General features: G+C 51.1%; 7 protein-coding genes across 7 annotated transcripts; 2 read left to right on the forward strand and 5 right to left on the reverse strand.

The window, feature by feature from the left end:
* Window positions 1-276: 276 nt before the first annotated feature.
* Window positions 277-7,174, reverse strand: CONPUDRAFT_164126 (uncharacterized protein; the record flags this gene model as incomplete). The annotated part of the gene is made up of 27 exons (XM_007768783.1): window positions 277-504; window positions 554-670; window positions 723-806; window positions 859-924; window positions 975-1,038; window positions 1,094-1,449; window positions 1,500-1,790; window positions 1,846-2,000; window positions 2,055-2,256; window positions 2,306-2,918; window positions 2,976-3,123; window positions 3,205-3,431; window positions 3,491-3,758; window positions 3,810-4,421; window positions 4,530-4,687; window positions 4,736-4,814; window positions 4,866-4,905; window positions 4,961-5,048; window positions 5,102-5,291; window positions 5,346-5,397; window positions 5,456-5,467; window positions 5,530-5,540; window positions 5,588-5,720; window positions 5,776-5,978; window positions 6,032-6,051; window positions 6,110-6,550; window positions 7,139-7,174. The coding sequence occupies 18 exons, from the start codon at window positions 7,172-7,174 to the stop codon at window positions 2,718-2,720; spliced, it is 2,919 nt and encodes a 972-aa protein (XP_007766973.1). The 3' UTR covers window positions 277-504; window positions 554-670; window positions 723-806; window positions 859-924; window positions 975-1,038; window positions 1,094-1,449; window positions 1,500-1,790; window positions 1,846-2,000; window positions 2,055-2,256; window positions 2,306-2,717.
* Window positions 7,131-9,441, forward strand: CONPUDRAFT_121541 (uncharacterized protein). The gene is made up of 7 exons (XM_007768784.1): window positions 7,131-7,525; window positions 7,581-7,780; window positions 7,831-8,059; window positions 8,114-8,311; window positions 8,365-8,462; window positions 8,520-8,600; window positions 8,655-9,441. Exons 1-7 carry the CDS (start codon window positions 7,235-7,237, stop codon window positions 9,094-9,096), a joined length of 1,539 nt encoding a protein of 512 aa, XP_007766974.1. The 5' UTR covers window positions 7,131-7,234; the 3' UTR covers window positions 9,097-9,441.
* A 3,283-nt stretch (window positions 9,442-12,724) lies between these two features.
* Window positions 12,725-14,224, reverse strand: CONPUDRAFT_101753 (glycoside hydrolase family 23 protein). Its single transcript, XM_007768785.1, has 7 exons — window positions 13,990-14,224; window positions 13,783-13,924; window positions 13,515-13,721; window positions 13,319-13,461; window positions 13,150-13,263; window positions 13,041-13,099; window positions 12,725-12,982 (listed from the first exon to the last, which is right to left on the reverse strand). The coding sequence occupies exons 1-7, from the start codon at window positions 14,182-14,184 to the stop codon at window positions 12,883-12,885; spliced, it is 960 nt and encodes a 319-aa protein (XP_007766975.1). The 5' UTR covers window positions 14,185-14,224; the 3' UTR covers window positions 12,725-12,882.
* A 1,872-nt stretch (window positions 14,225-16,096) lies between these two features.
* Window positions 16,097-18,533, forward strand: CONPUDRAFT_143136 (uncharacterized protein). The gene is made up of 2 exons (XM_007768786.1): window positions 16,097-16,838; window positions 16,889-18,533. Exons 1-2 carry the CDS (start codon window positions 16,553-16,555, stop codon window positions 18,292-18,294), a joined length of 1,692 nt encoding a protein of 563 aa, XP_007766976.1. The 5' UTR covers window positions 16,097-16,552; the 3' UTR covers window positions 18,295-18,533.
* A 223-nt stretch (window positions 18,534-18,756) lies between these two features.
* On the reverse strand, window positions 18,757-19,379 carry CONPUDRAFT_152173 (uncharacterized protein; the record flags this gene model as incomplete). Its single annotated transcript, XM_007768787.1, has 3 exons — window positions 18,757-18,882; window positions 18,939-18,951; window positions 19,039-19,379. The coding sequence occupies 3 exons, from the start codon at window positions 19,377-19,379 to the stop codon at window positions 18,757-18,759; spliced, it is 480 nt and encodes a 159-aa protein (XP_007766977.1).
* Window positions 19,380-20,474: 1,095 nt separating this feature from the next.
* Window positions 20,475-23,489, reverse strand: CONPUDRAFT_101759 (uncharacterized protein). The gene is made up of 16 exons (XM_007768788.1): window positions 23,458-23,489; window positions 23,217-23,394; window positions 23,109-23,159; window positions 22,864-23,057; window positions 22,754-22,813; window positions 22,443-22,701; window positions 22,355-22,381; window positions 21,948-22,283; window positions 21,715-21,889; window positions 21,605-21,662; window positions 21,467-21,548; window positions 21,215-21,415; window positions 21,035-21,150; window positions 20,892-20,983; window positions 20,797-20,837; window positions 20,475-20,746 (listed from the first exon to the last, which is right to left on the reverse strand). Exons 1-16 carry the CDS (start codon window positions 23,475-23,477, stop codon window positions 20,660-20,662), a joined length of 1,977 nt encoding a protein of 658 aa, XP_007766978.1. The 5' UTR covers window positions 23,478-23,489; the 3' UTR covers window positions 20,475-20,659.
* Window positions 23,490-23,732: 243 nt separating this feature from the next.
* CONPUDRAFT_71749 (uncharacterized protein) lies at window positions 23,733-24,604 on the reverse strand (the record flags this gene model as incomplete). Its single annotated transcript, XM_007768270.1, has 4 exons — window positions 23,733-23,760; window positions 24,113-24,245; window positions 24,268-24,320; window positions 24,483-24,604. 4 exons carry the CDS (start codon window positions 24,602-24,604, stop codon window positions 23,733-23,735), a joined length of 336 nt encoding a protein of 111 aa, XP_007766460.1.
* Between the last annotated feature and the right edge of the window lie 1,370 nt (window positions 24,605-25,974).

Genomic DNA, 25,974 nt, shown 5'->3' on the forward strand with positions numbered 1-25,974 from the left:
AGTCATGTAGTCCATGCTCACAGATAGCTTCGGGAGGGACCACCGATGATGATATTCTTGCCACTGCCTTCAATACTTGCTGACAGCGACTGTAAGCGGTTGGAACTTAGCAAGAAAGAAAGTCCAGTGAGTCGGCCTTCGGCAGAGATCCAGATTTCATGGCCATCGGCCCCTGGCCGCTCCGTGGCTGTGCGTAGATTGCCGTTGACGTGGAAGGTAGACCGAGTGACACATCCGACTACATTGATACTAACTTACATATAATCCCCGGGGCGCGTTTTGGTCTCTACACAACACTCCCTTGCCACCTCCTAGAGCTCTTGCTAGAGTATGCCGCAAGAAGGCAGAACGAAGGGCAAGCTTGCTTGTGCGCTTATCGCGTTCGCAGCCGCAACTTTGGCAACACCATCGTCATTCCTTTCTGAATCTCTCGTGCGCAACAACCAGCTGCAAGATGTCCTGGAGCATATACCTGCAACGGAGGAACCCCTTTGTCAGGACTCAGTGTGTATCATATTTCTCTTCCCGTTATAATGCTAAACCCCACATGTAGACCACTGGTCCTATAGAGACCACGTTATGCCACTACGAAACGATCGAGAGCATAAACCCCGAGCTATTCGCGAATCTCAAGGACCTCGTAAAGACCCCGTTCTTCAAGTACTTTCAGGTCCGCCTCACTCACTTCAGGTCACGACTTATCTCACACATGTCTGGTGTAGGTGGACTTATACCGAGAATGTCCATTCTGGCAAGAGAACTCGTTCTGTATGAACAGAGAATGCGGGATCACTACTGTCGACGAGGTGGGTTACAATTGGATACCTCATAAAGCGTACTGACAGTCCTCGCATTCAGAGCGAAATTCCAGAGAAGTGGAGGGCGGCTTCATTGTCAAAGATCGAACTTCCACCTCCTGACGAAGTGTGTCACATTCTACGCTTTCGGCTGCAGAAACTAACGTCGAGGTCAAGCGCATACAACTTCCCGGGTGTTACTACCGCGACTCAGACTATTGCTTCCTCGATGATATGACTGGTTAGCCTCTCGGTTTTGCTTCTTGTGTCATGCCGTTTCTCAGACGTGCCAGTAGAGGGCGAATATGTGGATCTCTCGATGATTCCCGAGCGTTACACTGGTTACTCCGGACCGCCTGCAAACCGAGTGTGGAAATCAATCTACGAAGAGAACTGCTTCGGTGTTGCGGAGAACTTCCAGTCTGGTGGCTCGGTGGGCGAAGCAGAGATGAACATGATGTCGAGTTCCTCGCCGTCCCCAATCTCGCTACCCGATACCCTCACCGATGTTTTCCGCTCCGACGGTTCTCCCCCAGACGAAGATGGAGAGTGTTTGGAGAAGCGTGTTTACTACAAGATCATTTCTGGTTTGCATGCATCAATTTCAACGCATATATGCTTGGACTATCTCGACCAGAGGACAGGAGAGATGGTAGGTCCAATGGAAATAAAACTGCCCATGTTCACACTAACATTCTGCAGGCGCCAAATCTTTCGTGTTTTGTCTCACGTATTGCCTCACATCCTGAACGCCTCCAGTACATTTACTTCAACACTGTCTTGATGTTGCGTGCTGTCGCGCGCATCGCACCTTATTTATCGGCATACGATTATTGCTCGGATGTTCGAACCACCGTGGACGGGAAACCTGCCTCACACTCAGACGCGGAAGAAGAGACCCATATGTTGAGTAAACTTAACAATATCATCAGTATCGCAGAACACGTCGGCAAGTTCGATGAGAGCGTGCTTTTCCGGGGAGAAAACGCCAATGTATGATCTTCCTTCCTTAGCATATGGTGGTGTCGAGGCTGACAACGTACTCCAGATCCTGAAGGAAGAGTTCAAAGCCCACTTCCGTAATGTGACTCGCATCATGGATTGCGTTGGCTGCGACAAGTGTCGGCTGTGGGGCAAAGTCCAGACTATGGGTGTTGCTACAGCGCTCAAAGTTCTCTTTGAGATGGACGAGAAAGCACTAGAGTGAGTATAAAACCGATTCTATGTGCCTGTCAGCGCTCTCATGACACCTTTTAGCCCTCGCAAAAACACGAATTTGTTGCAGCGTTCGGAAGTGGTGGCTCTGTTTAACACTCTTCATCGCTTTAGCGAGAGTTTGCAAGCGGTTGACACCTTCAGAGAGATGTGGCGGGACGTAAAGGCTCGGGACGTCGTTGGAAATGGCACCAATGAACAAGAAAAGTTGTTCAGCGAAGTTCAGAAGGCCGTTCAAGGCACGGTGGGTAGTTCTTCTCTCGTTCTGTGTAATGGGTCTAATGCATGATCAGCCTCGAATGCAACCTTCCCCGGCGCCAATCACCCCGCCCGTTCCGTCGCCAGTGCCTGAAGAGCAGGTTCAGCTGCCGGCATCCCTACTCGACATTCCCGTCCTCCAGCAATTATATACTCGAGGTCACGCCCTTCTCACCATGTGCAAGCATCACGCTATTGTGTGCTGGAGCTTACTAACGGAGGCATGGACGGACCTCGTCGATGCTGTTTCACCACTTCGTACGGAGCTCTGACACCAAATATCTGGAAGTTATAGGCAGGACTTTGGAGCGCATCAGGCATTTACCACCACTAAGTTATCCGCATCAGTACTTACACATGTTACATGTAACATCTAATACTCGCATTCAACTCAACCATTCTGCTAAGGAGACATCCACTCTCTATACTTATGGGCTATCGTAAGGACTACAATATATCCACCAACCCGCGCCGCGGCGAAATGACTGCGACGACTTTGCCCTCGAAGCTCAACAAATCCCCACCGCTGGTCGCTACCAAGTCTGTATCCGCGGGATTTTGACGAACACCAAGCAAGGTCTCCACATTGACCGACGCCATGGTAAGGGCGTCGGCGAAATCAATCATTCCATGAGAATCAAGGGCGGCCTGCTCACGTCGTTCAGCGACCACGACGAATCCACTTTAAACTTTCTAGACACTCACCCATGCAGCGTCCCACCTGAGGTTCCGTGCCGCCCACGAAGAGATTAACGCTTCCTCAGATATGCCCTGCGGTCCGAGTCCGACCGTCACATTGTGCTGGGCTAAAATGGACAGCGTGGTGTCCGCGGTCACGGGCGGGCCAAGCAACCTAATCAAAAAGGAGACGGGGTGTCACCGCCTTCGGTCATCCCCGAGGGTTCCGGCTTTCCATAGTGAATGAAGCACGTACACACGTCTGCTTTCCCAGGTGTAGGGGAATGACCTTGGCGGCGTGACAATGACTCCAACATCCGCCTCGGCAAGTTCGCGCGCTAGCAGGTGTGCCTCGGCGCCGCCGACGATGGTCATATGGACCTTGGCACCAGTCTGGGACTGGTTTTCCACCTCTTTCTTGAGCGCTAGGAGGGAGGCGATCACATCGGCGCTCTTCGCGTTTACCACCAGAGGTATCGAGCCCTGGAAACAAGAACACCGGGTGAGAAAGACAAGTCGAAACTCAACTCTGACACGCTCACCTCCGCTACAGCCTCAAAATATTCTCCGCGCTCGCCGACATGCTTCCCGGTGAGTAGATTCCGAAGAGCTGCTATTTGTGTGCTGATACTCGGACTTGCCCCTTCAGTGTGGCCTACAGTGACGTGAACGGCTGCGATGTCTTGAATGACAGCTCCGTTGTCAAGTCTGTGTTTTGAGCCTAAGGATAGATGGGCACTCAGACCGCCCAAAAATCCGTGAGACGACGGCGCTGTAATCGCCGAAGTTACACCAGCGCGGTACGCAAGCCTGGAGAAGAACGTCAGTCAATCGAGCGAAGCAGAGAATACAGCGACAGACAGAGCATTGCGAGTTCCAAACTGAAGTCCGTCAACCGCACGCGTGATGCTTCCGTCTCCTCCAGCAATGAGGGGAACATCCTTCTCGAACGGGTCGAGCACCTCTCCGTCTCCAGTCGATTCCTCCATGCCAATCTCTCCAAGTCCCAGTGCTGTAGCTGTGGATACAAGAGCGGGCGCCACTGATCCGCCCTTAAGGTCGATGAAAGTGACACCCTCTTGCGTAGCAAAAGATGCGCACGCATCGCCGAACGTCGTTCCAGAGCACACGACTCTGCCCTTGTACACGACCACGTCCCCGAGCGCGCCTGAATTCGCACTAGTCTGGAAAGCGGGTGTAATGCCACCGACGCCACGCACCCACATACTTGATACGTTCCTGAATACCACAGTACTAGACACGGCTTTAGATGGGAAAAGCGGGGGCAGACCGACGTGGTCCAATGTCTGTTCTGCCTCTTGGTCGAAGCTCGGAGGGGTAGGTGGTACCTGGGATTCCGGCTTCACAGAGAAGTGGGGAGACTTGATTTGGGGTATGCCATCGATGATGACCTGGACGGGAGTTGCACCAAGGGCAAGAGGGTGACTATCCCAAATGACAAGATCTGGGTCATTGTTTATTTTTGTCGAATACACAGTATGTCCCTTGAGATTGACTGACCTGCGTCAAAACCTGAGAACAGGTTGTCAATACCTCAAAACGGTGGGTAAAACTAATATCTGACCTTCTTTTACGAAACCAATGCGATGGTCGAGACCAAGAACCTCTGCGGCCGTGCTCGTTACCGATGCCAAAGCAACGTTCGCCGGCAAACCATAGTAGTGGGCCTGTTGTGCTTCGTGTACAAGATAACGGGATTGTATGGCTGGGTGGTCACTCTAACGAAAGCATCAGCAAACTTCCAACCCGCGGTGCGGGAAACTCACCTTCATGACTACTTTAAGTCCGTTATCGTTCAAGATGCGCGGTGCATATTCGGAATGACGGTATGCTTCACGTTTGTATCTAATGCAAGCTCATTGATTCTCGCTTATTGGAGCCAAGGGTTGCGCTAACCTAGAAAAGGAGGCAAACATTGCCAAAGCTGGTGGATGCTCTGCAAACCACAGACATTTAGACGTCACGATTGCGAAATCAACAGGATAGCTTGCCATAAGCTCTCTTCAGAACGTCAGGAACAAGATACGCCTCATGTGCGTGATGAAAAGCTGCCACAGGAAATTGGAATTCATTGGAGACCTGTGTGGACGCTTCAGCAGAGTTTGGTGATTATGGACTCGGCGGATTCATACCCGGACGAAGGCATCAAAGTCCACAGCCTCGTAACAGTGGGTTTGCACCTTGACCTTTCCACGTAGAACATCCACAGCAGCCTCCCACTGGAGGTCCTCGGGGAACTCCCCGAGTTTGTCCCATTCGCCTGCGATGGCTTTGCTGCAGTAATTATCTTGCCTTCCCTTAATCTTGCGAGCAGTATCGTATCTTCAAAAGGGGATCGGAAACCCAGTAAAATGATGAAGGTATATGCCCACATACACTTCGCGGTAGCCCCAAACCGTATCCATCCGCGTACCTGAATACACTCGAGCTGAATGAGTGGTGTCAGAATGTCACATATGATCAACTTATGAACAAATGATACATACACGGGTTTTCTCCTACACAGTAACACCAAATCAGAAAGGCCGCGATGGCGGCTCTATGTCAAATGCGCTCTCACCGCAAGCGTGTCTATCGTTATATGAGCAGAGACTACAAAGTATTCTACCGCAACTTACTTCATGTGCCTCCACCTGGGAGGAACGGAATAGTCAACCGATGTATTATTCAGGTCGAAGGGTGGCTCCAATAGAAGCGAGGAGGTTGACCTCTCTTTCGTGGGGCGTAGTTTGATCACAAACGCTTGCCCTCCTTCTCAACCTTTAAGCCACTGACTTTATTGCAAGCATGGAAATTGAAAGTGTACCTATAGCGTCTGCGGACCCAGGCAAAATCAAAGAGGTGGTTATACCTCCAGCAATCGAATGCTCATAGCTGGCGTCGTGCGTGTTCATGCCATCTACAGAACGAAGCCAAGGTAGTGCGAGTCCTTTGACAGAATTGCCATCTGATGCACCGTTTAGTCCCGGAGAGGACTCTACCGCAATATGAGAGTGAACGTCTACGATGCTGCAACGAATGTTCAGTCCGTGGATGATCTATCATGAGGCAGGACAACTTACCCAGGAGTAACCCAAGCACCCTGACAGGTAGTTAGAATGGCCTATTACAACGAACAAGACGAAAGTATAAGCACCCACCTGAGCATCCAGGACCTCGATGTCTTGAGAGTAGACGTTCTCGAGAAACGCCAAATCAAGTTGTCCCGCTGACTTTACAATGCCATTGTCGAGATAGACATCTCCAAGCACGACGTCCGAGCCATTCAGTCGACCAGTCCATATGGTCGCATTACGTATAAGAATAGGTTTGGTTCCTTCTTGAAACCTGTCTGACTGAACGCGAGAGCTGAACGTCGGAGGTGGGCCAGGTTTACTGTTGAGAGCGCGGCAGCGGGCGAGCGTTTCCGCGGCACGCAAGGGAACATTGCTCTCATGCCAGTCTTGGGACAGGTGAGGCAGCTGTACGGCCAAATGGAGGATGGCGAAGAGGAGCAAGGCCAAGAAGAGGGCGCGACGATATGGCTTTGGCCTGGCACGTTCTGGGTGCGCAGCGAACGCCTTCGACGCGTCCATGGCTGCCTAACGGAAGTGGAGCGTCAACGGACGGATAAGTGATAGGAGTGTCGGCTTGCAAGTTTGTCCAGCTACGTATGTCCACACGATCATAACCACTGCATGGTTCCTGATAATTATAGCCTCCCTCAGGCTGCATCCGCCGGCGAAGAAAGGCCGCGCTTTGGCGGGCACTGAACGGGCTTTGAATCGACAAGAGGTCGTCCAGTCTGTGTACCAATTCCCTTGCACATCATTGAGGACGCTGATCAGTCTGTACACATATGATGGCATGGTCTTGGGCGATTTCAACGTTGATATATGATATGGGGATGCCGACACAGTAATACTGGATGTGTAAAGTAGTACTTATGTGTAGACCGCATCAACTGTAACCGCCCACAGACCAAGCGTGCGCAATCATCGACTGAACGCTGGAACACCTAAAACAAAGCCAGTATATCCTTGCCAGATGCATCCGGACACTCTCGGACTGCTACAACCGTCGTCGGCACGTCTGGCGGCACGCTCGCTGGCGGAGGGGGGGGGATAAGAATATGAAATTTCCTTTTTGGGTGTTGGTCCTGGCGGTGTTCACATCTGTTTGCCCGTCACCTTCATCCCACCAGCTGCCCCCGTCGCCGTCGTCATCGTGCCCCCCTCCTCCAACCCCTCGTCTCTGCCACCACCGTCGATGCCCACGACGCTGGAATGATCGTCCTTGACGAAGAAGACCAGCAGAAGTTGAAGGATTCCCCCGCACAAGGCCCAACGCTCCGCTACCCCGAGCGTGCCGCTGGTCGTCGTCCATTCAGTCCCCTCCCAGATTATGAGACCTCGCAGGCCCAGGCTTTCCGGCGGTTCAACGAATCCCTTGTCTCTCTCCATAAACCTGCTCCCAAAAGGCGATTCTTCGACTCAAAGTTCTGGAGGGCGGCTCTCTCGGCCTTAATTGTCTATATTATCCTTTCCATCGTCATCGCTGTCCCCGTCCTCGTAACAGTACGCATTTACGTACACGTTATACGGCGCTCGACCTTACTCAAAGCTATTTTAGCAAACCAGAGACGGCTCAGGCCCAATATCAGATCCATACTCATCTTTGTCCTACGCCGTCCCATGGCAAGACCATAACACAACCCCCTCCTGGTCGAGTCCACCCAACATCATAACCGCCGTCGAAAACGGGGCAACCCCAATATGCAACGCATGGTCAAATGCTTTCTGGATAGAAGGCCCCGGCCTCTTCCAAGCAAGGTACGGACTCCCCTACCCCTCCCTCCTTTATTGTCTTACCTTCTTTCTAGTACCCAACTCAACGTATCCGCCAATGGCCAGTTTAGCATCGCCTCAAACACCTCGTACATACAAGATTTTGACAGCGTGATTGGGAACCTTAACGTTGATATCAACCCGGATCCCACTGTCAACCAAGCCAACTTAGGCTTAACCATGCAGGCGTCATCCTTTCAACTTCACAACGACACGCTCGTTTGCTTTGCCGTCACTCACAACTCTACTGACCTGTTCATCTACGTATGTTGAAGAAGATTCTATTGCCTATCGATTAATGTTAACGACCGATGTTAGATCCCCTCCCAGCTTACCGCCAATGACACATTGCAATTCAATGTTACCCTTCTCTTTCCGCAATCAAGTACCCCTGCGAACGTCGATGTTCTGTCAACATATCTGCCACTCTTCTGGCAGAAGTTTGGAGATTTTGGAAATTACGTTGATTTTAATCAGGTGTCCATTGAGGGTGGAGCATCAAAGGTTACCGTCCAAGTGAGTCCATCTTCAACATGTGCAAGTTAATTGCGTTGACGGGAGTATGTCAGTCTTTGCATGCGCAACAAGTTCTCGTAGATACATCGTTGCAGCCGATCAGTGGTGAATTCCACATCAACAACACGGCTACGCTGGGTACTATCCAAGCGTGAGTTACGATGCCCGTGATCATGTCCACGTCTACAATTATCCTTTCGTCTTACAGACCTATTGACGTAAACATTACGTTGTACAACGATCCCAAGGCATCGATGCCGACGTATCTGGGTATGAACACAGGGAATGCGTGAGACTACCTAACGACAATGTCTCCCTCGAATGACACTGATCCTGCTTTCAGGAACCTCACTGCCAACATCACAGTCTATTCGCCTCTTAAGACACCTACGACCCGTCCCAACTTCATAACCTACCTTCGGACATTCAGCGGCGACCTCTCGGCACAAATGCTTCACGATCCACAATCGCCACCCACGGGCATCAGATTTACCGCTATCAATGACTTGGCACCAACAAATGTGACGCTCGATCGCAAGTACACTGGGATGTTTCAGGCTACGACCCGTTTGTCAAATACCAACGTAGTACAAGGCCCAGCATGGTCGGACCCTTGGTCGTTTGATGCTCCATTAACACGGACATACGATATCATGTACAACACCACGGAGCGAGTGTATGGTTGGGTCGGCTGGGGATCGCTACCAACAGAGTACGATCCAACGCAGGTCGGTGAGGTTATCGTATCGACATCCATGGACGACGTCTCTCTTTCCTTCGGGTGAGACCTCTTGACCTGCGGGGGTGGTCATTTGTTGGGCTTCGGTTATCGGACAGAGGAATGCTTGGGCGTCTTTTTTTTTGGATGGGACTTTCTTTTTGGCTTATGCATCAGTCGCGGGTCGAGACTCGTTATTCCCATCCTGTCCACTCGTTTGGTCGGTAGTAGCACTTCATTTTGTTTTTATTTGAAGTTTTCGGCATGGCATTGTGTATCATCAGCCAATACAACGCAGTGTAATAGATTACGAGTTTCGGTAATAAACGGGTTACACTCCGTGATACCCTCTTCTAATTCTGGTGAATGGACTAAAATGTCTCCTACTGTAGCTATTAGGATCAGAAATAAACCCGTAGAGAATTTTAAGCCTCACACAAGCTCCTCCCAGGCAAACCCACCTGTGTTCTATAGCCATGTGTTTGGAAAGAGAACTCGAAGCGCAACTTGTGAGACTGACAGATAAAGTACTGTCAGGATCGAACCAAATTCAACGCTTCACGTGAGCCTGTTGAACGTGCTACACTGGCGCTTCTTGCTAGAGATGCATAATTGCGGACAAGAGGCCGCCACTTAGTGGGCATGGGTAAACCTATATCGCGATGAGTCCTCGGCACGGCCATGGGAAGGTAAGACCGGCTTAGTACACAACTCAAGAGAGCTCAAGCCCAAGATAGCGAGCATGGGTATCTTGATGACCTTACATGAACCGAGAAGCCATAGAACTTTCACCAGCAAATAAGACTAATGAGTGCATGACGGGAAATTTAATATCCCATGCGTCGATGTCTTTGTGTCTGCAACCAGGTGCAATCTATAATAAGAATCTAAGATATACCAGCCTGGCGCTAGCCTTCTTTCCCATGGAATTAATTGCTCATCCCTTAACCTGCCATCGACGTTGGGCAGCGAAAAAGCTTCGAAAGACGGAAGAATACAAGTCCGTGGATCTGAATTGGACGGATAAACTGATAAGTGATGCACAGCGCATAGATCCTGCAAATGCTTCCTGAACAACAAGTACGAGAAGCTACATCATCATGCTAGCTAAACCGCTTTGGGCATAAGCCATGGGCTTCATTGGCGGGTGCGGAGTGGCTTCGAACTGGAAGTACTCCTGGTTGCCCGAAGAGTCTATTCGGATCTGAGAACATCTGAGTAAAGGAAACTCTGACACAGAAGGATGGTGAACTAACGAAGGCACCCTTGTTCCCGACCTGGTCTACATAGTTCGGAGCCGAAAACACTGTGGTACAGAGTCCATCGTGTTCAATCGCATAGCCGTCTTTCAAAACGAGAGTGATCAGAGTCGGAATACAGCGAGTTGGTTCGAACGTACTTTCTCGGACTTCGTGACTACGAATGATACCTGTAACGCCATTGAGTGTACACCAACTCCGAGTCACGTCTGGACCAAAAGCAATGCCGACGCCCTTGATTAATATATTAGCGGACATGAATGACGAAATGCAATGAATACATACACGTTTGCTGGGTCCCCGTCCCGGTGCCTCTTGCGGGTCCGTCCACAGCATCTAATACCGTTATTATCATTGACAGCAATCAGCCTATCGGACGATCTCACCTCGCCTATTGCAGAAGGTCAACTCTGAGGTGAGCTTTGATGAACTATCACTTACACATCAGCCCTTCCTGCCCTGGCTGTCTCCCTATACGCTCAACCTTGCGGATTTCGTCCAACGTTACCCCGTCTTTGCTGAAGAGGCCACCGTGCACGATGAAGTAGCGCTTAAAGCCTTCTGGTGATAGGATCGTACTTGGGGATGACGAGGATGGCGGTTTGGTTGCGCTGACCATTGTTGCTAAAGGTACTGCAAGAGTGTTCAGTCGCAGCCGACCATCCTACATAATCCGCTTACATGTTGTGAAAACGTGCGCGAAAAGCTAAAATTTACATTTAGCCAACTTCGTATTACTAGTAGAGTTGAATGCTATCTGACCTTGTAGGTCTGATCGCCATGTTTATGCTTGGCTTCACCTTCAAACCCGTAAGTCCGGTTCATATCCTTGGCTTCGTGATTTCCTCTATTGATGTACATGCGCTTGGGATTGAGCCCTTCAAGCGCAATTATGTCAGTGCCGTGCGTATACAGGACGATGAAGACGAAACATACACTTGTATGCAAAGGCAGTCAGGATGACCTCGATTGACCAGGAACCTCGATCGACGAGGTCGCCGTTCATAAGGAGACAGTGGCTGTCACTAGGAGTGCCGGTCATCGAATATAGATTGAGCAGGTCATAAAATTGTCCTGTGGCCCATAACTTCAAATTTATGCCATCAAATCGCATATAACGAGTTACAACGTACCATGAACATCTCCGATGACGTCGCAGGTGAGTCCCTCTGACAAGTCGATGTTGACCAAGCTTTCTTCTTTCGCGAAATGAGCATGCGCCCCAAGGACGATTTCCCATGCATACCGCCGAGGCAGGTTTTTTCCTTCCTTGAACCACGAGATCATGTTCTTGATGAAATCTTCGGTCATAACGTACTTGCCGTTGTCATCCTTGTCCAAAGTTGGTCCAGCGTAACCCTTGTCCACTTCGCAACCACCTAAGTTTCTTTCGGTGAGCACAAAGGTGGAGACTCATGAAGGAGACATACCGTCGGCAATAATTTCCATGCACCGATCGATTGGGTTTTTCTCGCCTTCGAATTCGATGGCCTATCATAGCGCATCGGCTCGTCTCTTCAAGCAGCGTTTACGGGAGAGTTACCTTTTCAAACTCAATCTTCCGTACCAACTTCTGGGTGGCCGTGAGCTGGGCCCTCACAGTTTCGTTCTGGGGCTCAAACGCTAACACTTTCTTGAAATCCGAAATTGCGAGCTGGGGTTTCATTATCTGTAGATAACAAGTTGCCCGCCTACACAAAATGAGCATGTACGAGTATAGTCATAGTAGCCTACTCGCACCTGTAAAACGCCTTGGAGTATTTGGGGTTTATCTCAATTGCCCTGCCTGCACATACTTCAGTCACGCGCCCATGATCAAGGCAGCAAGCCACCCACTAGCATCGTTGAGCGCAAACCCAAACTCCTCGAGCTTCGTTCGTGAGGCCGCGCGATTGCACCAGAAAGTAGCATCGTGCGGGTTCAGCTCGATCGCGTTTGAGTAGAGGCGGACAGCCTCCGAAAAGTTGTGACCTGGTCCGCGTCGGCTTATCGTGAGCAAGGACCCAAGGGCCTCTCAAGTAAACCACTATAGTCGACTCACTAATGAAGGCCTTGTTCGCCTCTGTCTTTAGCGCAGCAGCCTTAGCGCGATCGTCGTCCGTTACATCCTTGAGGCTCAGCGACTGTATCTCGGGCGAGGGCATAGAAGTGGCCGCCGTCGTCGCCGGCGATGCTAGCGCTGAGGAAGAGGGCGATGATAAAGAGTCACTCATTTGGTTTACGGTAGCTCGATCGGCTCAGGTCTAGGGTTTGAATGAGAAGATTTGTTGGATAACGATTTGTTGTTGGCCGCAGTAAACACAGCGACGCATCTTCTACTCGAATTGGCAACCCAAGCTGCCAGTCGAAGTCAAAAGTTGCCTTAAGCATCACCCCTTGGGCTAATTATTGGCAGTAATACTAACGCTCAAGCGGTCAAGTTGAACCAACATTGTCATAATTCATCAAATGTATGCAACCCCATGAGCCCAACATCCACAAGGTGAGTCAATATAGCTGGTAGTCTATCACGGGTATATATTATCATCGACGGAAGTACCAAAATGATAAGTGTTGAGACAGACACATTGTAAATCTGCGAAGGCGAACGCCGCCTAGTTGGGGCAAGCGTTGAGGTTGAAGTACTTGCCGAGAGGAGGGCTGTGGCTGTAAGCGTTGATGTCGAGGACCCACCCGTTCAAGAACTGCATGAGGCTGTAGGAGAACAGATTATTAGCGCACACAACAAAAGTGTGATACTCGATACACTCACTAGTCAAGGTTGTTCTGCTCGCGGCAGTTGCCGCCGTGAGCAGCAGCAGTAGCGGCATTCTGTGCACGACATCAGATAGAACCAAGGGCTATGAAGGTGTGAAACGTACGAAGGTCAGACCCTTGTACCAGCCGTTGTACTGGCCAATGCTCTGGAGCAGATCACCGCCGTTATCCTTCAGCGTCTGGGAGAAGAACTGGGCGCCCGTTTGGATATTGTAGTCCTATTGAACGATGATTAGAGATCATGGTTAAGCAGCGTTCATATGCACAACTTACAACGTCCGCGCAGTTGCCGCCGGGGGCATTGCCACACTTGTCACTCGTGAGCTGCATCAGGCCAGTCTCACCAGCACCACCAACGGTAGCGGGGTTGCAGCCACTCTCCTGCATAGCGAAGGAGGCAAGAACGATGGCGGGGACTATCATTATCATCAGCCTCTGATATTAGACAAGTGCAAGACATCGAACTTACTTCCGAACTGGGCACCATACTGCTCGAATTTACCAACGTAAGGCTGACAGGCAGTAAAAGCAGAGTTAGGGTTCCATGCAACGGAAGACAGCTCCTTGGTGACGATGTCGTCAACCGTGACATATGGAGGGTTCCAACCGGCACCGTTGATACCGCAGTTCAAGAAATCAATGCTTCCGTTAGGACCAGCAGTAGTCGTGGTTTGCTCTAAGGACAAACACAGACATTAAATCTGCAGAATGGACAACAAAAGACGGTAAAGACTAACGAATAGCACCACTGGCACCGCAGGCAGCACTCGAAGCGACCTTGATGAGACCGCTGACGACACCCCCGGCGGGCTTACTACCGCTGAAGTTGTTACCAGCTGAGGGGTTGGCACTCGGAGCGGGCTGGGAGGAGGACGAGGACTTATCGGGAAAAGAGGATGTGAGTGAAAATTCCAACTTTGCCCAGCCCTTGTGCTTGTACTCACAGCGGGGGCAGAGGTGCCAGATGCGTTGCAGGAGCTGCGCTTGCGCATCTTCCTGGAGACCTCCGGAGCAGGCTCAGCGTTGCGCGCGAGGCGAGCGTGCTTGGCAGCGAGTTGGTGACCACCGACGTGGCTACTGGCCTCAACAGCGATAGTGAGGGTGGCGAGGAGAGCAAAGAACGACGAAGTGAGTCTCATTGTGAAGACTTGGTTAGAGAGCGACTAGAGTGAGTTGGGTGAAGAGGGTGCGGACGTGGTAAGAGACAAGGTTGAAAAGGCCTGTCGGCTCGAGTGGGTTTGTGATGGGCGCTGATGGAGGCAATCTGTAGCCGATGTCACCCTGATATTGCATGTCTGGACTCTGCGCTGGAGGAAGTTGGCGACTTCTAGCCAGACAATGAGACATCGTTAAGCATGAGAGCCGAAAGTTCAGTGATCGGTCAACGACGTCCGTATGTATATAGTCTGCGAGCACCAGCATCTATAGCTTTCGTAGTGAAGACCAGGTAAAGTCCGGGTTATCCAGAACATTGATTCAGAGATGTTGTTTGCCTGTGTAGAGGACTTGACGCGCTGGCTTGGCATGTACGGTTGCGGAAGGAGCGGACAGTTAATTAGTTAGACTGCGGATGAAATATCGAGTACTCCACGAGCTACTCCACATCGCTATGACACAAATACCGTTGATCTGCTTCCATGGACGGCATGCTGAAGCCGAGAAACACCAGGTTACATCAGAACGGAACCTAGACGTTCCTCTACATTTTGGTAGGGGGTCAGCACGATGATACTAGCTAGCGCTCATATTCCATTAAGCAGTAAACACGCGATAATTGAAGATGACGGATGTGGCGAATTAAGGGCTCGAAGTTGCATATGTAGCGGTACCAATTCATATCTGGGCTTATGCTCGGCGACCGTGACCACCGGCGTTGAATAAAGTGAGCGCTGGTGAGCGCGCTCATAGAACCATAGAACGTCGCGGACTCGCACTATAGTAAGTAGTTCCGCCGGAAAATATGAGCCCCGAGTTCGAAACGGCTTACAAGACAAGGGCAATTATTTCCGCTGGAGTTAGTCGGATTAGCACACACGCATGGATTTATCAGTCGCATACATGGTTGGCAGTGCTGGTTCTCGGTGTCTACATAAAAGGTCTTCCTGCTGCTCTGAGCCGTGATACTTGTTAGGGTAGCTGTGTTTCGTATCTGAAGAGACGCTCAATTCGGGTGGTCTCCGAGAGAGAAACGTCAACACGAAGCGAAGCTTAGTACTGCGTTTTTGCATGATGCCAATGTCAATGATCGCTAGCAGATTGGCATACCCTCCATTGCGATGTTGAACAAAAGGGGATGGGTCTCAATCCATGTACACTCTACCGCTACTTCAGGATGAGAGAGAAGCCTAATAAAGTTAGAAGATTACAACCAAATTGGTGGACGTAGATGGACTCGGTTTCGTGAGTACCTCATGACATACCTGGACAAGCAGTGTTTCCTCGACTGATATCCACGTGTTGATCATTCAGAACGAATGCTCACTCTGACCAAGTCTGACCAGTGTTCCGGCTGCGCCGGGTTCTCCCACAGCAAAGGTATGTATGGGTCGTGCGAGCGCACCGAATGTTGCCAAAAGTGTGCAGGTATGCTGCACCTACGATAGGAAAGTCAACAGGTTCCCTCAGCAAGCCATAGCAAGAAGCAGGAGCAGAAAGACCCTGGTCTGGTGCCACCCTCGTGTCGAGCAGATAGGGACCGACTCATTCTACCGTGCTTGTGGGATGAAAGCACAAAGAGTGGCCTTGGAGCGGGAGAATCAGGCAAAACAAAGCGCTGGCAAGCTAATGGTAAGAGGACGTGATCCGGAGGAGTCATTTATAGATAAAGGAAGCGTGGACGCAAGGAGAGTCACAGGAGAAATCTACGAGCGAGATCGATTACATCGCCGACGATGTTCGGCATGGTCGCCGAACTTCAAACGACATCGCAACCTGTTGAGTCACTGGCCGTCATGGCGGTGAGGGACAAAATTTACCGGAGGCGGGGGAGTCATTGGTCGGTGAGAGACCCCGAAATTGGGGTGTCTGGGGCGACGTGTACCCAGTGACTGTGACTCCGATATAACGCCCGAGTCAGCCCTCCGCCTGGTGTCTCCTCGTACTGCCCCCACTCTCCTATATAGCCTCTCTCTCCCAGCCGCTGCCCCTCCCCGCCGAACGCAAACAAGTACTCGCTCAGGCTTTCAACAAACAAGTTTTAAAGTCTATAAAGTCCTCTCAAAAGAGACTTTATAGCACCTAGGACGATCTAAAGTCGACTTCGACTTTGGGCGTCCTCTAACTCAACACCCTCGCAATGACCCGCTATCAGGTCGACCGTTTTCCCCACCCGTCCCTCCGCTCAGCCAACCCGATTCTCGTCTCTGCTGTTTCTTTCTCTTCTGTTTCTGTCGAATCCGATTTTACTGTAGTAATGTCCCTCAAAGGTAGTCTTACCGTATTTTAGATAATCGGCTCAAGCATCCGTCTCTCTCTGTTGGTTTAATCTTTCTAAGTCTCATTTTTTCTATGTCTACTCGCGCAACAACCCATTCGCTCCCCCATCTTGGGAGAGCACCTTCCAACCCATCCACACACACTCGGGTTCGCTGGCAACCCTACTATGCTTCACTTCCATCCATCACCACTCGATCTCCTTCCAACAATGCCTACCTCCCCACTCCTGCCTCCTCCATATATTCGTCTACACCCTCCCCTGTCTCCCTCCGTGCCCCTGAACGCCCTCGCGCGCAAGTTTCGCGGGAGTGTCAAGTTAGGGATCTCCATAAGTCCAGATATGCTTCCAGCTTAGTTGGTGAGCCCTTTGTATACCTTTCTAACTTCGAGACCATTCACACTCCCTAGATCAAGCAGTAAAGTCTATATGCGACATATGGAACCCTCAAGACATTCCGCCCGTTTTTCTCACCTCCCCCCCGCGCCCCGCCCACGCTCACGAAGCTGTGGGCGGGAGCGCCTCTCTCCCCGCACACGCCTTCATAAACTCACAACTTCCATCCCCCATTTCCCCCACCACCTCATATTCGCCGGTCACTTCATCAAACGTACCTCCCTTTGCGCTCCCGCGTCGGTCCCACTTGCAATGCATGCCAAGCTCGCAGGCCAATACTGGCAACCTTACCCCAATGAAGACCTTCGTCCACGAAGTTCTCAGGCGATCGCGCACCTCGGGAACGGTTTTGCAGACTGCACTATGCTACATCGAGGCCATTCGATCGAAGGTTCCGGAGCTTGTTCGGCAAGAACAGTCGGGTCAAGGTGTCAGGGGCGAACCGGAATTGGCTAGTCGAATCATCCAAGGCGAGGTGGACGTCGCCAGCGACGTCTCCCCCGTTGGATGCAACTCTACTGATCCGCTCGATTCTTTGGTCGAGACTGTGCGCGTCGATGCTCTGGAGCTCGATGGCAACGGCAGTCAAGTCGAAATGGACATGGGTCTTTCGGTCCCAACTCCCAAGGTTTCGAATGCAGCCCCACCACCCCCTCTTCCCCCTCTGCCTTCGCCTCTTCTCTGCCCTCGACGCGCCTTCTTGGCCGCACTGATACTTGCCTCCAAGTTCATGCAAGATCGCTGTTTCTCGAACCGTGCATGGGCCAAACTTTCTGGCCTCCCTCCTCGTGAGATCGGAAGATGCGAACGGGCGCTCGGTGAAGCTCTCGACTGGCGACTTTGGGTGGGTAAATTGCCTGCAGCGCAAACTACCTCCGAAAATCGCCAGCTTACGAAGTGCAAGAGTGAAAACGACATCGGGGCGTTTGACACGCATACGCCTTCGAGGGGTTTGTTGTCCAGGCATGCTACGTTCCCTGCTGGGCTTATCTCGCAAGAAATCAGCACCGGTGCGGCGCCAATTGATATGACTTGGACTAGTGGTATAGCCTCCTCTTCCGTCGGATCGTCATATGTCCCTTGGAGTCCCGCGACGCCTGGCTTGAGTTATTCGCCGACGTCGACGGAGAGCTCCTGTGGCGACAGGACAGTCCAAATGACGTTTATGGATGACTCGACCCCGCCGCCCGCCCAGCCGTCTGCCTTTGGCCTGGCTTCTCATGAATCCAAGGCTATTGATTGCAAGCAAGCGCCAGCGGACGTATTCTATGCTCAGTCGACACAGCCCTTCGCGTCATACGGCATCATGGTCCCTCACCAGCTTGGCGACGAATCGGATGTCAATGGCCTCTCGATCTCAGCGCTTAGGGATTCGTTCTATGCGCCCCCTTGGTCAACTGACTTCGTGAGAGTCTCGTAAGGTTTTTTGAACACAACCCCATGCGATATGTCATTTTCATTCCTTTTTTTCGACCTATTTCTCCTTTCTTTCTTGTACATCTTCCATTACTTTTCGCTAAGTGCTACGGGTATGATGGAGAGGGGGTGTAGAACGAGTTTTGCGCGTTATTCATATGAACGATTGACTTTTCTTTGATTAACAGAATGACTGTACATGTATTACCTTCAAAATACCCAGTAGAGCTGCTTGAGCCCAACAATGCCTGATCGGATGGTAGCTTCCGCGTTTCGCATCGGCCAGACGCAACAAGTCTCGGGCTCGTGACATCATAAATTGCTAGCAAGATACAAGTCCTCACAGGCCTCACTGTTTACACTAGGTCGGCAAATCGAAATGTCGCAATCCAACTCCTTAGCTATAGATTATATAGATGTCTGCGTAATCTTACAGGTACTAACGTTGTTTCTGCTGCCGGCATGCTTATTGCTCAAAGAATTCGAGCGGGGTATCCGCAGTCATGATGGCACGCCACAGATGAGGATGACCATCCTCATCCCTCTTTCCTTCAATGTGGTGGATGGAATGGAACAAGACCTGTTCTTCACCCTATAAACCGTAATTAGTGACATATACTGCGTTGGTCAACTAATAACCTTGCTCACCGGATCGTGAATCCTGATAATGGACATATGTGGGTAATGGAGAAGCCCATCAGCGATCAGCAGCACAGTAACGCATATCAGCAGGACACGGTCCACTCACCGAACGTGAAGGAATCCTTCACCGAGCTCATCGTTCACAGCGGGGAGCTTGATCTTCCCAAAGATGATGGTGCCGTAACTCACGTATCCGCTGCGGATCTCAACGAGATGCTCCTCAATGGTGAACGAAGTCAACTGCGCGTCGGTCAGGTGGCCAGCGCGAGACCACATCTTGGGCTCGTGCTTGTTCCAGCGGTGACGAGATGTGATAACGTCCTCCTTGATCTTGTCAAGAACGTCATTGAAAGCCTTTATCGCATTCTCGTGCGGCTTGTGAGGTTCGTTAAGATTGGCTATCTCTGCAGTTGCTGTAAAGCCCAAGGGCTTTCGTGAGTTTCTCATAAGTCATGTTCGTGCGTGTTGCGATGCATACCCATCGTGAGTTACAGTAGTGTGTTCTGATCGATCTGCTGCTGCGTGGGGTTTACTCGAGGAACGTTGGGAGGCAAACTCCGAACTGACCTGTGCTTCTCAGCTTCGACGTGCACAGCATTATCTAAGAACCCATTTTGGGCTTTAGAAAGAACGACTCCATCTTAGGTGTAGGCTGTAGCTTAGGGGTGTATTGTGACAAGAAAGCTACCAGGGCAGGAGAATACATCAGAAACGGGCTGGCTCTGAGCTTGCAGTGTTTGTCGTCACCAGCTTGCGGTATCTATGATTGCTTCATGGCCAGCGCCAGCGTTACCGATGGAGTAATCGACATCACTACAGAACAGCGCTATGCCACTTTGAACAATAGGAGCTCAATTCAGATCGCACGGGCTCACTAACTTGTTTGGATGATCAGTGAATATTTCAGCGGCAAATAGCACCAGAAGACTGGGACCTCGTCAAACCAGGGCGGCCACACGCATAGAACCTATTCTCGTGCGGAGGATGGTGCGTGCCCAATTGTTATCAAGTGCCGTTGGCACCGTGAAATATGTAACAACTTCTGATGGTAGATGGAGCGTCGGCATCCTCATTGAGGCAGAATCACGTACGAACTAATACTAGTGCAATCCTCAAGGAATTAAGTATTCCCTAAGTGCCGATTCATGAGCGGCGAACGTGGCGTGGGATGGATAACGTACTGCACCTCCAATTTTTGGAAGGCTCTGTTGGTAGCCACACGGTAGCAACATATCCAGAAAATCTTCTTCCCTTCAATGCCGTGCGACGTCCGCGGATTGCCGTGTGGTTGCGTAAGGGCGTGAAGAGTTGGGGAACCTCGAGGAGCGTTTGGGGTTTACTACGTTGTCCAGATGCTCGCTGTCCTGTGCTTGTGCGGATCATCGCTTTGTACTCACACACACCATTACTTCGGCCGGGGCCGTGGCTGAAGAGGGCTAAAGCTTCGGAGGGAGGGTCCGTTAGCATGCGACGCGGAGATTAAGTAAAGCAGAAAGCATGTCTCTATCCACTCACAAGTTAGGGATCCAACTTGCAGCTAGTCGACAAATGACGTTGTTCATCTTGAATAAATATGCGAGTAGATCATTAAATACATTACCCGCAATAAAGCAGGCTATAGGTAGACATATATAAGTGACCTTCAATGAAAGCATGCACCAGGGGGGACATCCAAAGCAATCCTAGAGACGAGCAAGTGGTAAAAACTCTCCATAAAACGTACATTGTTATAACAGCAAAAGACTCGTCTGCGAGTCTTTCATTACGGATCGCCAGTCCGCATTTGGAAGACCTTCGTCTAATCGTCTCCATACCTACATCCTTGGGTCAGTTTACCTAGCGATATGTGACTTGAGAACCAAACCTCTTGGACAATCCGTTCCGCTGAATCGACCTCAAAGCAGCCTGCCAGAAAGTTAGCAGTGAAGCCCAGCACACGTAAACCAGCCTTTGACTGACACTGCGACCTGAACTCCGAGAATATCCGTGTTGCTCGTGTGCGAGACGACCCAAAAGCATGGGATGATGCCACTATTGCGGGCCAAATCAGACTGGGAGTAGTGTAAGCATATTCTACAACGGAGACGATACTTTGCACCTACTCGACGCCCATCTTACTGGTGGTACACTCGGCGAGCATGGATACTATTGCATCGCTGCATGACTTCACTATAGGGTCGGTAGCAGAAGCTTTCAGCACGTCTCGCAAAAGCAAGATCTGAAAAAATGCAAGAAAAAAAAATGAGTAATTGAAAATCATAACATGCTGTTAACGGGCGAACCTGCGCGGTTTTCTTATATATATTGTTCCCTGTGTGGACGCGAGCCGAAATTTGATGATCACGATCGTCGACCCATGTTTCAAGAACATTATAGTACCTATGGCACTCTGTAGTCAAGTCTGCCTCCTCACTGTCCCCTCCCTGCGCGACCTCGGATATACGAGCGCTCCCATGAAGTGCACGAGAAATGAAGGTAACAACCTTGTGTACAGCCATATTAGTTCGGTTCTGGGATAGAAACGTGGTACTGACTTCGGCAAGGACTGGTATAAATCCGCGGGACATGCCAAACACTTGCTCAGCATATGAGAAAGACACTTCATTATCCTGACTCCTGCAGCAATAGCATTAATGAAAGCTATTGTAGTGCTGTACGTAGTAGACACGCACCACCAACTCTCGGATGCTGCATTCAGGATTGTCGGCTCTTCACCGCTTGCCAGGCACGCTGCCCACTTTTAATTTCCGTTTTATGTAAGAAGCAAGATTCGAGGACACACCTGCTAAATCGTATACAGCTAATATTTCCAGCAGCAACCTCGTGCGAATGGGGCCTGCTGGCAAACCATCTGTTGACGACCGCTGAGCCAGCAGAGCCGCTGGACCCCCACGAACATTCACAAGGGTCTTAGCGAGATCCATGTTTTTGGCCCAATTTCGACCCCCATTGAAAATCTAAAAACGTGGCAAGCCGAATCAACACGCACGCAAGCAGTTAAGCGAAGGAACTCACGTCCATAAGCGCAATGGCCAGAGAAGCAGCCAAAGAAGCGTCACTGTGGGCGCCGGCGGGAGTCATGCAAGCTTGGGCAAGGAGTTGCTTTGAATTCATCCGATAGGAATGAGCAACCCGAAGCATGTGCTCGGCCCCGTGTGCCGTCCCGCTTCGCGACATGAGGAAAGATTGGTGGATAGCCGCGACACCAAGAAGCGCCAGTCGTAAGGCTTCGGCCGGAGGGTCAGCGCCCGGAGGTTGGTTGAGTACAAGAGGGATATTAGCTGCGACAATTGGGTTCTCAGACGGGACGGCCATAATGATGCTCAAGGATTTATCGCAATAATGACGGATCTTGGAAAAACAAATGGAATCATCATTATTCACTGGTATCTAGCAAGGTGATCACTGGACAAAGGCCCCACCAAGTTCCTCTCTTGGATGCTTTGGAACTATGCGCCAAAAGCCTATTCAGCTTCTCCTGTAAGACCAGTTCGACGCCGGTGTACTCACATACGGCTCGATAGGGTCGATGGAGTGAACGAGATGTGGTTGTCCCCACTGACTTGAAGAAGTCGATCCGGAGTGACCAAGGGGACGAAGGGGAAGAGCCTGGGAGTGGTTGCCATTAGGGAGACGGGAGGATTGAAGCGAATTACTAGAGTAAGCTGGGTCGTAACGTTGCTGGGATGGGTATGAAGACAGTTCGGGTATAACATTTAGGACATTATTGTGCGAGTTTGAATGCTGTAATGAGTATCCAGGTGGAGGCCTGTGCATATAGTCAGTGGGTGTTAACGAGCTCATATGGTTTCCACACTCACATTTGACGGCGAGAAAGATCAGAATCTGTCGTTAGAGGAGGGATCGTGGCGAACGGGTCGCTTCGTCAAAGTCAGATGGCAGCAATTAATGGTTGGTCACAAGAACTTACCTCGACCGGCGAGTGACAACTGGGGGCAGCTCCAGCTGTCCTCGGCTTGGAGGGGTATTATCACGCGTCGGCGGGGCTGAAGGTTCGGAAAGGCTGTTAGAATCTGCAGTCGAGGGACGGCCGTCCGCGCTGCTTCTGCGCGACTGCTGGGGAGAGCCCTTCTTCCTCGACGGTACGCCCTCTGGCCAGGTGCACTGCCAATATATGAGCTGATGGAAAAGCCACCGACGAAGGGATGCACGCACGTCTCGCTGACCATGAGTGCACCTCATGCAATTAGGCTTGGTCTCATCGCACTATGAAGCGCGTAGTGAGCCACCGAAGCGAGTGCTGACGGGGGGGCGGATGCGCACCTTTATTTTCTTGACGCGACACGTGAGGCAGCCAGTCTTGCTTCTGGTGTACTTGGGACGCTTGCGCTGAGGCGGCTCAGCCGCTCTAGAGGATGGCGCGACGAGCTGAGAATGAGCGTGTTCGTGAGGCTGGGGAGGAAAGTAGTTTGAAGGAGAAATGTAAGTGCTAGGAGAAGAGCTGTGAAGGTTGTCGACAGTCAGCGGACGCGTCATGTGGGGAGAGTAGCGAGAGGGAACTGACTAGGCGAAGGTGCCCGACATATTATCGAGAATGGGAGGAAGACGGACGGGTTGATGGTCCCCCATCGTCTTTATAGAGTAGAGTTTGATAGATGCGGAAGTCCAAGAAGTCGATGGGTGAAAAATGGACGGAAACACCATTGTCACGGACCCGGAAATCGGGTTGCATCACTAAATTCAGATCTAAGGGTCGCGCTGGTGTCGTAACATTTCCGAACAGGCCGTATAACAAATTGCATTTAGGGAAGGTGGGGATTTAATTCTTATTTCCAAAGATCATGCTGGCTCTGCACGTTGCAAGGACCTGGGAGCAATCAGGAGAAAGAAGTCCTGCAGGCAAGAAAACGCGCAACAGCAAGACGCAGCCTGGCGCAGTACGTATGTCCGGACAGCATCTTCGTTCCCAGCGGCCGCTCATATCCCGTCCTCTCGAGCTCGGGTGCGGGAGGGTGTCTGTATGATGGCGGGGAGCCGGCAGTGTGACAACCTTGGGATAACCCCCGTCGGCCCTAAATTCCAGACGCCCTAATTTTTCTATCAATATTTGCAGATCACTTTCCCTTTAAGGACGGCTCTTGGCCTCCATGGGCAATTTCGTCGTTTTCTTCTGTTTGATTGATGGCGGGGTATCAAAATTAGGTAGTCGTCGGGCGAACCTGTGCCCGTCGAACAGCACGCGGCTGATCATCCTGCAGTCCCCATCCCCATCAAGTCGTCCAACGATGTGCTCAACTGGCACCATGGCTGGCCGCGCCGGGGCAGTTTCTCGACAGTCATTGACAGTCTCCACTGTCATTAACAAACAATTTACTCATCAGATCGGTGCTTCGATGCCATCCCGCTCCATCGTGACCGTTCAATGCCCTACAAGACGCTCTATCGTAATGAGGAACCCATGCATGTGAACGCCGTTGACAATTGATCTCACACTCGCCCCAGCTTCAAGCCCACAAACGTATGTAAAATTCCCCACAGTCTTTTCAAGTCCCCGAGAGAGCATAACCACGGATCGGGGCCTTCACGTACACCTCCATCCAATAATAAACGCTTTTGCCCGCAGTGCCATTCCCCTGTGTATCTAATCTCCACCATGTCGCAGCCTCGTCCGAGGGAAGGGCGCCCAACATGGCGCCAGGGCAACGAGTCATTGTAACAAATAGGTAGTAAGGTGCCCTTGCTCAGGCTCCATGCGGCAAAGCTTACAGGTGATCGACACCATGTCATTCATCCACAGCCTACAAGACGGAACGAATGTGCAGCTTGGCCCAGCTGCTCCTCCAGCCTCGACATCTTCTGGACACATGTTGTAGGTGTGTTGGAATCATATATCAGAAAGTCGCAGTGTGGAAACGAATCCCGATCGTCGTTTTTATCTCACTTCTATTCGCCCGGAATGGCACATTTGGATTCAATCAGAAGACCTGTTTGGCCGACTGCGCACGGCGGCGGCGTGTCATCACGTCACAACCTCAACGTTCAAAAATATACTTATTTATCGACGCATTTTTCATTATATTCCAGATGTGAACTAGTCTTAAGTCTCAACCTTTCTACAATTACCAAGCTACCAAGCTAACACAGACCAGGTGCCGTGAAAGCCATTCTTGGTCTTCATGCGAGACGTGATTGGCTTCACTCAGAACCCGGACGTAGGTACCGGACGAAGTTTCATCCGCCGCCAGGTTCGCGAAGCACGTCAACATGTCCTGACCACTCGGCCTTTTTAGCTTTCTTCGATCGCGCGATCATCCGGCGGGGAGTTTATCGAGAGCAATGAATCCGACGACAAAGACCTCAGGTTATTCTGGTACTGAAACGGCTCGTCCGTATCTTCGCGTAGTGCATCATATGCTTGAAGAACGTCTTTGTGGAGGTTTCTAGATATGACGGGAACGACCGGCCCCTTTCGAAACTGGCGAATCGGGATAGTTGCCGCCACGCGTAAAAGCTCTCGAATGCGGCACGGAATTTCGGGTTCAACGTGTTCCATGGCTGGAGCAGGTGTATCACAGAAAGAACGTTCAAGCTCAAGCTCAAGAGAGGCAAAGAATGCCGGCCCATCCAGAACGCATCTGGAAGAAGGTTCACGGGTGAGTTTCGCGCCCATCGTACTCCTACTTGGTTTAGCCTGAGAATGATGACGTATCAGCATAGTGATTAGAGCTCATGTATCCCCCATGATGGACTTACTTCTTTTGTTCGTGAGGAACATGTTGAAGACGAGGGCCTTCCAATGGCATGCGCGCGAGTGGGTTTACCCGTTTGACTTCTTGTCTTCACCGTCACGTCGTTGACGCGTTCTGGTATATACTCCTGGTCCGCGTTTCTGCTACCATCGCTGATCGAAGGATGCATAGCAATAGCCCCTATCCCGGTCGATGTGGAATTGCACGGAAGTGGAGGAAGTGGACGGTGGCGAACGACCCGCGCACGCCTAGCAACACCGGCTCGCGGTGTGCTTCTAGCATCATCGAGGATGTTACTTCTTGAGCCATCGATATGGCGCAAAGTCTGAGAC

This window comes from Coniophora puteana (genome assembly GCF_000271625.1).
Source record: "Coniophora puteana RWD-64-598 SS2 unplaced genomic scaffold CONPUscaffold_4, whole genome shotgun sequence".
NCBI classification, from domain to species: domain Eukaryota; kingdom Fungi; phylum Basidiomycota; class Agaricomycetes; order Boletales; family Coniophoraceae; genus Coniophora; species Coniophora puteana.

Coding starts and splice junctions, on each gene's coding strand:
- CONPUDRAFT_101753 (XM_007768785.1), bottom strand. CDS start 14,184: ATGAGACTCACTTCGTCGTTCTTTGCTCTCCTCGCCACCCTCACTATC. Junction 13,462..13,514: donor GTATGGTGCCCAGTTCGGAA/GTAAGTTCGATG, acceptor TGATAATGATAG/TCCCCGCCATCGTTCTTGCC. Junction 13,100..13,149: donor GGTACAAGGGTCTGACCTTC/GTACGTTTCACA, acceptor TGTCGTGCACAG/AATGCCGCTACTGCTGCTGC.
- CONPUDRAFT_121541 (XM_007768784.1), top strand. CDS start 7,235: ATGATCGTCCTTGACGAAGAAGACCAGCAGAAGTTGAAGGATTCCCCC. Junction 7,781..7,830: donor CCCGGCCTCTTCCAAGCAAG/GTACGGACTCCC, acceptor CCTTCTTTCTAG/TACCCAACTCAACGTATCCG. Junction 8,312..8,364: donor CATCAAAGGTTACCGTCCAA/GTGAGTCCATCT, acceptor GGAGTATGTCAG/TCTTTGCATGCGCAACAAGT.
- CONPUDRAFT_101759 (XM_007768788.1), bottom strand. CDS start 23,477: ATGTCGGGCACCTTCGCCTA. Junction 23,160..23,216: donor GTCGCGTCAAGAAAATAAAG/GTGCGCATCCGC, acceptor CGCGCTTCATAG/TGCGATGAGACCAAGCCTAA. Junction 20,838..20,891: donor CTCGGAGTTCAGGTCGCAGT/GTCAGTCAAAGG, acceptor ACTTTCTGGCAG/GCTGCTTTGAGGTCGATTCA.
- CONPUDRAFT_143136 (XM_007768786.1), top strand. CDS start 16,553: ATGTCTACTCGCGCAACAACCCATTCGCTCCCCCATCTTGGGAGAGCA. Junction 16,839..16,888: donor ATATGCTTCCAGCTTAGTTG/GTGAGCCCTTTG, acceptor CACACTCCCTAG/ATCAAGCAGTAAAGTCTATA.